This window comes from Sprattus sprattus (assembly GCF_963457725.1).
Source record: "Sprattus sprattus genome assembly, chromosome: 8".
NCBI lineage: Eukaryota > Metazoa > Chordata > Actinopteri > Clupeiformes > Clupeidae > Sprattus > Sprattus sprattus.
In genome coordinates, this window is record NC_137927.1 from 16,149,074 (window position 1) to 16,160,214 (window position 11,141).

At 39.8% G+C, this 11,141-nt stretch overlaps 1 protein-coding gene across 1 annotated transcript; it reads left to right on the forward strand.

Annotated features, from left to right (window-relative positions):
* Positions 1-4,821: 4,821 nt before the first annotated feature.
* On the forward strand, positions 4,822-6,075 carry mc1r (melanocortin 1 receptor; the record flags this gene model as incomplete). The annotated part of the gene is made up of 2 exons (XM_080843244.1): positions 4,822-4,952; positions 5,041-6,075. Exons 1-2 carry the CDS (start codon positions 4,884-4,886, stop codon positions 6,073-6,075), a joined length of 1,104 nt encoding a protein of 367 aa, XP_080699370.1. The 5' UTR covers positions 4,822-4,883.
* Positions 6,076-11,141: the final 5,066 nt, after the last annotated feature.

Below are 11,141 nucleotides of genomic sequence, written 5' to 3' on the forward strand. Positions count from 1 at the left end.
TCATCACTTTAACTTTTTTTATTCATGTTAAGCATGCTTGGTAGGTGAAGGTGCACTGTAATGTCTTATCACAGTGCCCCTTGTAGTGAAGGTGCTGTAAAGCAGTGGTCATTCAAAAGGTTCTGGTCTTTTTGTACACGTCATGAATCACACCCTCAGTGTCAGCCAATGGAGGGAGAAGAGGGAGGGACATGCATGAGGGAGGGACTTTTCTTAAAAAGCCAATCAAGTTTGTGTGCACTTGCATCTGAGAATTTGCGATGCTTTGTGGAGTCACTTTTAATTTCATGGTCAATGGCAGAACATTGTTTGTGGTTTTTGTTTATACCTCTGATGACCACTGTCCATTGTAAACAGGAAGCCATAACCCATGATATCCACTGACATCGCTGAATAGTTTCTATTCAAGCAGTGGCCACGCTTTAGACAGGGGCCCATAATCCAAATGAATGAGACGGTCACACAAACATATGTAGGTTAGCTTTCATGGAGGGTAAACACTTTTTCATCGGTCCTCTCATGACTGTGGGGCACAAGTTGTGCCTCCTACATATTTCAAACAGACGAGGACACAGATCAAAACAAAACGACTCTCTTTCCCTGTGTTATTTTCGCTGGCTCGCCCTCTGAAAGAACCACATGATTGTTTATGGCGGGGTGGGGAGATGGGACGGAAAAGTTGTGAAATGTTGGCCTTGTTTGTGGTTTTACCTTGAGCTACTGTCTGTATCATGAGCAGTGTTCATGTGACGTGTCACTTCGCCACTGGCACGAGAGACTTCATCCACAGACTTACTCTTCATACTCCTCTCTGTGAAATATTGTGATTTGCCCACACATTTATTGTGGATGGAGATAGAAAGCTTCAAATTCAGGGTGGATTTGTTTTGGTCATGGTCGCAGGTTGAGGAATGCACTTCAGAATGATTTTAAATTGTATCAAGTTATTGCATTGAGTATTGACATTTTTGACCAGAAACCCCTCCTTTATAATTGCTCCAAATCTGTGTTATACTGTGAAGTGTTTCTGAACTAGAGGAAGTGTGAATTCTTATGTTTCTATCCGCACATTGCTCCCTGAAACATCTGTCCCTGAGTTGTGATGCTGAAGAGAAATAGACTCAAGCAAACTCAAGACTTTTTCACTTAGCCCAATTCTTTGTAAGATAATTAAGCAGCAAACTTAATTCAACAGCCAGTGTGTTGTAGGTCCTGTGATGTTTCATGTGATGTAAAACATGGACAGATACTTGCGGCCATTCCTAGTTCTAAAGTCAAAAGTGAAAAAAGAAGACTGCCCAGCAGCCATTGGTATGTACATCTGAGACAAGGGGAAAACTAATGTATAGTCCTTCATGTAATCATTGCTACCTAAAGCTAAAATCCTTCATGCCCCAATGCATTCCTTCATGCTGTCATACTTTCCACTCTTCTGCACTTGGGTCTCCTACTTTCCTCCTTTTGTCTCTTTCTACTTCCTCTTTCTCTTTGCCTGTTATTCTGACCCCCCACTTGCCTGTTCACTCCTCTCAACCTCACCTCAGTTTCCTCCCTGACCTGTTGGCTAGGGAGTGGCTAAACTAGGTCTGACTAGCGTTCTGTATGTTCTGAGTGGTGATGAAAACAAAAGTCTGTTATGAGAGCAGGCTTCTCGGGAACTCTTAAATTGGGTGCAGTTTGATTTGAGCCCCCTTCCCTTTGCAGCCTCTGGCTTATTATGGGCAGTTTGGCCTATTGCTGCCCATTTAAAACCATAATCCAGTTAATTACCCTTTGCATAACATGCCATTCCCTTTGGGGAATCTGCTCCAATACATGTTCTTCAAAGCTGCCTGTCTATGTTAGTGATGGGTAACTTCACTGAGTGGAGAGTGTATTTATTCATATTTAAGGAGTTCCGCCTTTTTATATGTTCATGGTGTCCACACAGAAATGCACCCTAACCAATGACCATAAATAGTGTTATATTGTTGCCATGGCCATATTTTACAACTCGCTTTCTACTGAAAGTTTAGTAAAAGACTGTACAGCCTTCAACTGAAGAGTTACATGGTTAAGTATGGTAGTCCATAAAGTGTGGTAAGTAAAACCTTTTGAGGTGGTTTACTATATTGAATTGGTAGGGGTGTTTTTAATATATATATATATATATATATATATACACACACACACACTGAATATTGATATCAACAAGCATATGCTGTCTTGTGACACTGCAGGGAGAGAGAACTGAGAGTGTCAAAAAAAACATGTCGCAGCCAACTGAATGACCGTCACCTTTGATCTTGAAGCCACTGTCGTAAGGGAAAGTGTGGAAATACTGTAGAATGAGGTCAAAATAAGTCCCTTTGTATGCACTGCAAAAACAAGCTAAGGTTGTCCTGGTTTGCTGCTTAATGGAAATACATGGGTCAAAATCCAAGTTAATTCCGTTACCTTCTAGTGTCTCTTGTAACGTTACGTCAGCCATTATACCTTAAAATGTTGCTGAAAGACTGAATAAAAACTTTGACCTTTTAGATTCTCAGCTTTGGTCGGGCTTATGGACTCATAGAACATTGCTCGAGAAGCTTTACTGTCAATGTAAACTATTAAAGGATAGCACTACTAAACTGTGTCCTAAGCAGCCATTTTCTGCCCTAATGGACTCTTTATCCTTACATAACTGCTTTTTCATAAACAAACAAAGGCATCCTTGATGTTGAAGACAAGTTGTTTGGCATGAGCCCATTAAGGTATCATTGTCATGGCATTAGATCATACTTGAGACTGTCTCTGTCTGATCAGTGTTAAACTGAAATCAGCGCATAATCCATGTCTTTGTCTAATCGTGTCTTAAAATATACACTAGAGAATCTTGAAGAGCCTTTTTGTTCAGTCTGTCATCCATCTGATATAGTTATACTGGGTGATGATGGTGGCTTTACAAAAAACATTGATTAGGCTACTTTTATCTTAATTATCAGTATGCTTTAGGTATTCAACATTCCATGTTTTTGAAGACCAAATCAGGCAGTGTCTGGTATAGGTTTAAATAAAGTCTTAAAATCTGATGAATTCGTTTTACATCCAATTTGGTTTTACACTGTAATGTGACTCCTATTGAACTCCAATGTTGGGCCTTATGTGAAATAGAAATAGAAATAACACATATTTGTATTCTGTTATTATTTGCATCCTAGAAGATGGCTGTTGGAATTCAAGTGTAGATATACATCTATCAAAAAGAGATAGGCTGACCGACTGGCCATTGAAAAGTTCAGGAATCTTCTTGGTGGACCGGTCTTACGAGGGCCGGTCATTTTTCCATTTTAACTTTGTATATCCCAAAGCGTTACAGACCACGGCTTTGGATGTAGCTTATACAGACATTTAAAAGGCAATCGTATCTGCAGCCACACGGTTGGTGCAATCTGTTATAGTGAGGGCTCTCAATGAATTGCCTGTGAGAACCAATGTGGAGAGAAAAGGGAACCCAGCGGCCAGCGATGAAGACATGAAACGACAGATAAAGAAAAGCCCTTGTTGGCGGTCACCGTCAAGTGTGCAAAAATAACTGACTTATCTAGGGTAAGAACACACATGAGCATCTTTTTAAAAACGGGACGCTAGAAAATGCATTGATTCCTATGGTACGGCGCGCTTTGTGTGTTCCCCTACTCAAAGAGCGCCGTACCATAGGAATCAATGCATTTTCTAGCGTCCCGTTTTTAAAAAGACGCCCATGTGTGTTCTCACCCTTAAGCAGTCTGCTGCACGTGATGACGAGGAGAGTAGAGAAGGGGCAGGAGCATCAAATAGGAGTGAATCTTTGTCATACCATAGTGTGCTTATTAAAGAGCAAAACATTTTTTGTTAACTTTTAAAACGGACGTTTTTTTCTCTACACTTAGGCCAACTCGTCAATTTTTTTCGCATTATAGCCTAAACATATTTGATAGCCTGCCCAATAGTAAGCATGATTTCTGTTAAATACTTAGTGTCTGAAAAAAACAGGTGAACATTGCACTTGAATAGAAAGGTTAAACGATGGAACCTGAACCAGCATAGATTCATAGTATAGCCGAACACAAACAAAACAGATTGTGTTTTTTTAAATGAATGATTCGTTGATCGATTACATGTCAGTTTGACTTTGGTGTAACAAACTGGGCAACTTGACAGCAAACTCCCGGAAAGCTTTTTGTTGCCAGTCCATAAGTCGACAAAAATGATGTGCCAACACACTTTTAACTACTTCTTCCTGTTTAAGTTTTCATATCCACTGAAGAAACTACTAATTGTCTGGAACTGTGAGCTCATCTCTTATCTGCCGATGTTGCTGAAATAGCTATGGTATAACGTGCTATACTTTGACGCATTTTTCTGTGTAGAACTGAGGTGAATACGTTGTACTTTTCCGAAGCACTTATCCCAGCTATTCTTTTCTACTATCTTTTCGACTTTTCTTCCTATTTTATTTCTGGTGACAATGGCTTGGAACCCTTGCTGGTGCGCAATATCTTTATGAACTTTTCGAACTGATCATGCAGGCGCCCTTACCCATTTCATGCAGGGATTCTCAAGTCATGCGACTGTCTTTGGCTAGAAAGGAGGAGTCAGGGAGATTGAGCCATTTAAGATGAACAGCCTCTCTATTAGAAAGTTGTGCTTCGGAAGTTCAGAGCGCTATTCGTGTTTCTTGTTTGGCGAGACTCAATTCCGTTTCTATATGTTACATTGCTGTACACTGCTGCGGACAGAATTGCAAATATTTAATTTTATTTATTGTTTTCGGACAGTTAAGTGTAGGTCTACGCTCAATGTGTTTTATTTAAACTTCGTTATCATGCCATCAAAGAGAACCTGTATATTGAAGACACAAGTTTTACACAGTTTTATACATGGTAAACAAAGTCAACTTCTTTTATAGAGGTATTGGTGGAACCTGTGATCATCTCAAATATATGCTGGTAAGATAACACTTGACTTCTTAATATTTCTAAATGTATATAACAACAGATATAGCACAAATTGTAATAGTTTGGTCATTTACTACAGGACAAGAAGACCAGTTTATTCATCTTTACCCATAAGAGCCTGCACAATCGGAGGGACATGAACCAGAGTGCGCATCATCACCTTACCATGAAACACTTCGACCAAAGCCCGCTGCATGTGTACAGCGAGGATAACATCACGCAGAATATCACTGCTCCCGACTACAACAACGCTACAGAATGCACCAACATCATGATACCCCAGGAACTGTTCTTGACACTGGGCTTGGTAAGTTTGGTAGAGAACATCCTGGTTGTCCTGGCCATCATCAAAAACAGAAACTTACACTCTCCAATGTACTACTTCATATGCTGCCTTGCCGTCTCCGACATGCTGGTAAGCGTAAGCAACGTGGTGGAGACTATGTTTATGCTGCTTCACGACAACGGACTGCTCATGATGATGCCAAGCATGATGAAGCACTTGGACAATGTAATAGACATCATGATATGCAGCTCAGTGGTGTCCTCGTTGTCTTTCCTAAGCACCATCGCCGCTGATCGTTACATCACCATATTTTACGCGCTGCGCTACCACAGCATCATGACGACCCAGCGCGCTGTCATCATTATTATCGTTGTGTGGTCGGCCAGCATCACCGCTAGCACCTTCTTCATTTTCTACTACACCAACAATGCTGTCATCATCTGTCTTGTCACCTTCTTCTTCATCACCCTGGTCTTCACAGCCGCCCTTTACCTGCACATGTTCATCCTGGCCCACGTTCACTCCAGGCGCATCATGGCTTTCCACAAGAGTCGCCGTCAAGCCACAAGTATGAAGGGAGCAATCACTTTGACCATCTTACTGGGGGTGTTCATCATCTGCTGGGGTCCCTTTTTTCTTCATCTCATCTTGATACTTACGTGCCCCAAAAACCCACATTGCAAGTGTTTTTTCAGCCATTTCAACCTTTTTCTGATTCTCATCATTTGCAACTCTCTTATAGATCCACTGATTTATGCATATCGTAGCCAGGAGCTGCGTAAAACGCTAAAGGAACTCATCTTCTGCGCTTGGTGTTTTGTAATGTGAGGAGAAAGACATTTGGAATATATTTAACCTAGTTATAAGCTCAGAGAGATGGCATCTTTGATCATCCGATGGATATATTGGAGTGGACTGACTCTGAATGGAATAGAATCATAAAACCTTGAAAACCCGTATGAATTTAAATCCAGGTTTTTGAACAGCTAACTTGAATTGATCTTAAAGAAGAACAATTAACAACCGTATTGCCTCCCACCCTTCAGAATGTTTGGCAATATACAGTATGTGAGCTTCCAGGAAACACGCCTTATGCTCTGCGCGCAAACTGTAAGTGCAGAAGACTTCCTTGGATGACAAAAAAAACACATCGGGAAACTCATTTCTGCACTGAAACTAAAAATGCTTTCACCCTTAATTAGGTTGTAATTAATTCTCATTTGTAATGGTGCACCAAGCATGTGATTTGTTTTTTCTGACGTTGGTGTTATTATGCACGAGACCACAGAAAAGGAAAGTTGAGCATCGCCAGGAACCAGGCTGAGAACAGCGAAAATGTTTATCTAAAGTCACAATAAAACTTCTATTTATTTGTATGCTTACAGATTTGTGATGCAGAGATTTGTTGATCTTTACGTTTGATTTGCATGCTATTATTTTTAATTTAAAGGAATAGGCCTACTGTAAATAGCCAGGAAGGAGATGTAAACAGCCTAATGTACGATTATGTAGTCTTTTCAACCAGACATTGTTAGGCCATTCAGAGTAGATTAGATATACTGAAATAAAGAGTGATTTTATGGATACCATTAGTAGTTATTAAAAGGTGATTTAAACAGGCCTAAAACAGGCTTGTTATTCTTCAAGATACAGCCTCGTAAGGTGTTTTAAACGTAATTAAGTCAATACCTTTCAGCTAAGTGCATAGTCGTATTGCTGTAAGACGCTGTAAATATGTAGCGAATATTATAAAAGAGTTATACAGTAAAACGAATTATGCAGCAAATATGTTCTTGCTATCACGTACGATTTAGCATTTTTTATAACAAAATGTCTGACACATGGGCATATTTCCGTATTTGCACTAGCAACCAATTAGCTGTTTATAGAAAAGAGTTCATTCAAAATATCCATGGTGTGACAGTGTGACTTAAAACTGTGGGTTTGATGCCAAATTAGCACAGCCTCTCAAAAGAAAAATCTGTATTCGGGTCAAATGACCAGACTTGTCCTTTGTTCTTTTTCTTGGGTTAAGACCAATTTGGTGTAAATAATCCAATCCAGGGATATGTTTCTAGGAACTTGTCATGAAAATCCATTAGATACTGTCTTGGATGTCTGTCTTATAACCCATATGAAAATTGAATTCAATGTGTCCCCTAATGGTTTGAGTATGTGGAGGCAGAGCAAGAAGCCCTTCATCACATTCCTTTGGGAAACATACTAAAGCTGACAGAATGCCACCAGTAAATCATCTGTTTGATTGAGGAAAAGCAGATACGTTCTCTTAATCCGCAGCTCTTAATGTCCTCTACAGCATGGCTGAGAAAAAAAGCACACCCAGGTTATTGTAAATACTGAATATATCTTAAAGTGTCATTTATCAGAGTAACATTCAAGTAAAAATGTTGGGTTAAGTGTGAGTTGTTATTGATTCCTTGTAGTCTGGTCATGTTAGCCTGATAGTCTGGTTCATGTGGCTGCGGTTGACCTTGACATTGTGCCATCACTGGAGGTTCAAGCAGGCACACAGACATAGAGATTTCAATGCCACAACTCTGGAGGGAACTAAAGAAAATAATCTTCTGAATTAAAAGGAGGGGAAAAAAACTCAATAGCCTTTGAATGCTGAAAACTGTGTTTATTATAGTGGTGTGAGCTTATGAATTCATGTATGCCTAAGGAAGTGAAATTTGTCCAATTTATCGCTCTCAATCACGAGTTTACCAAGACATCCCTAGGGCAGTCTCACATATTTTTGCCGGTTTAACTCTCTGGAATGCAATGCAATTATGATGTGCTTTGATGTGAACAAATCTTTTGTTGGGTTCATAAATAAGAAACAAATAGGTCTTTTCTTCTGTGGGGAAATAAGCTAAAGGCACTGGAAATTGATTGTTGAATGCATCTGTAATCACATCCTGTTAGCTAAACTGTGGCTGAACAAAGCTATATACAAGTTGTTTATGACATTTCTGAAAATGAAGTACAGTAATATATCAGACACTATACATTATGTCCATATTCCCAGTGACAAATCAGTTTGAGCAAATCCATTATCACTACGCTCACGTATCACGTGTTCAGAATCAAACTATGTTCCTTGTTTCAAATGACCATGCGACGCATGACCTGAGTTCACCTTTATGGTATGGACATCTATACATCTTCCATTTTAAAGCTTCTATATAATTCCTTGTCTATACCCTAGGTACATGGAGAAGTAGTTCACTCTACTGCCCCCTCCTCTCTAGTCCTGCTGTCATGTCATCTCAGGACAGCAGTCAGTCACGTGTCCTCCCTTTTCTCTTTTTTCTTTTTTTTTGCTTTCATGGGAGCTTTTAGTTTATAGTCTGATCACAGTGTGAGACTCTGTATGCTGTGAGCCATTGTCCACATTCTGCGGAATTCCTGCCACCGCTTGGTCTGAGAAACAGAAAAAGTACAAATTCATGGTCAGGCACTGCATAAAGCATGGAAGATGCATGCTGGACATATATTTTCTCTGAACAGGCTCTGCTAATAAAACTACAGCTAGAAATGTACTTTTGTAAGAATTGATTGCTCCTTTTCTTGGTTGTAGCTAGATTGGTATGATTAAAGACAAAGAGAAAGAGAGAAAGGTTTGATATCTTGCCACGTAAGTTCTCTCATGTCCTTAAACTCTAAAAAGGTTTAACTTGTGTGTCTGTAATCATACTGAATCTTTGTGCCTCCTCTTGGTCACGTCCTTTTGAGGTAACATTGTCAGTTTAGCACATTCACTACGCTCACTGTCTTATCAGCCCAGCACTGAAATGTGGCACGAGGGTTCAGTAAATTCGCCCAAATAGGTGTGCAAAGTGGATTTTCAACATAATTGCCATAGCTATTGTTTTCATGGCTGACGTTTCCACACATATAATGTCATTCTCTTTATTTTGTGTGAAACGTGGCTTGATTTCATTGACATGGATATTAAGGGGTTAGGTAGGTTGCATGGTCTATCTCGACTTCACCTAACTGTAAGTTATTTGCCATGACAACCACAGAGTTTTTTTAAGTTTGCTTTGGCTTGGTCATCAGTACAAAACCCTCAGAATTACTAATCACATAACCATAAAATGTAAAACAAACAAACAAACAAAAAATATTACATGGTGCATAATAATATACACATAAAGACTTATAGGAAGCCAAAAGACTGTAAGTGATTTTTCTAAAAGTGGTATAGATGGAATAAATAGGGATTGAGGGAACTTTTGTTCTACTTTATCTGTCTTGCCCAACCAAACAGTGACCCTCATTCAACACAGATTTGTAAAACTCAATCATTGCCTGCATATCCCACAAAGTGAAAACTCTGGTTACCTTTCCTATTTATGAGCTTTATTTTGTCTTAACATAGAGACGTGTAGAGGTCATGGTACCCAAAATCTTTGACTGATTCTCACCTGTACCCACTGTGACCCTGCTAATACTCAGTAAAAGTGTCCACTACCCAACTGAAGCCAATCAGAGTCTCCAACATACATACAGTAAGAAATACTCAAAACCCAGGTGAGGCAAACACAATGTGTTATTTATCAAGGAATCACAAGTACAAAGAGTGTAAGGAACTCAGTCTAAGTAATCACACACTCACGGGAATTTTTGATTGATGTACTCATCATTCACATCAGCACATTACCTCAGGGCCAATGGTACTTGAACAAGTAACTTGGTTTCACCACCCTAGAAATACAGCCGCGGAAAAAATTAAGAGACCACTTCAAAATTATCAGTTTCTCTGGTTTTACTATTTATTGGTATGTGTTAAAGTAAAATGTACATTTTAGTTTTATTCTATAACCTACTGGCAACATTCCTACTAAATTTCAAATAAAAATATTGTCATTTAGATAATTTATTTGCAGAAAAATGACAATTGGTCAAAATAGCAAAAATGATGCAGTGTCTTCAGATCTCAAATAATGCAAAGAAAACAAGCTCATATTCATTTTTAAACTACACAATACTAATGCTTACACTTAGGAAGAGTTCAGAAATCAATATTTGGTGGAATAACCTTGATTTAAAATCACAACTTTCATGTGTCTTGGCATGCTCTCCACCAGTCTTTCACATTGCCGTTGGGTGACTTTATGCTACTCCTGGCGCAAGAATTCAAGCAGCTCGGTTTCTTTTCATGGCTTGTGACCATCCATCTTCCTCTTGATCACATTTCAGAGGTTTTTTATGGGATTCAGGTCTCGAAATTGGGCTGGCCATGACAGGGTCCTGATCTGGTGGTACTCCATCCACACCTTTACTGGCCTGGCTGTGTGGCATGGAGCATTGCCCTGCTGGAAAAAACACTTCTCAGAGTTGGGGAACATTGTCAGAGCAAAAGGAAGCAAGTTTTTCTTCCGGGACAACGTTGTACTTTGCCTGGCTGAGGTTTGTAAAAGACCATAAGGATTGAAAAAGCGGACTGGAGGTTCTTCTAAGTTCGTCTTCTCTGATGAGTCCGATTTCACAGTAGGTGCAAGACTCTCTGGCTTGTAGGCCTCTCCAGGTCTCCGTCTAACCATCAGACGACCATGTGTTGGGCAAAGCTGAAAATTGGACTCATCAGAGAAGACGAACTAGAAGACCCTCCAGTCCGCTTTTTTCAATCTTTATGGTCTTTTACAAACCTCAGCCAGGCAAAGTACAACGTTGTCCCGGAAGAAAAACTTGCTTCCTTTAGCTCTGACAATGTTCCCCAACTCTGAGAAATGTTTTTTCCAGCAGGGCAATGCTCCATGCCACACAGCCAGGCCAGTAAAGGTGTGGATGGAGTACCACCAGATCAGGACCCTGTCATGGCCAGCCCAATTTCAAGACCTGAATCCCATAAAAAACCTCTGAAATGTGATCAAGAGGAAGATGGA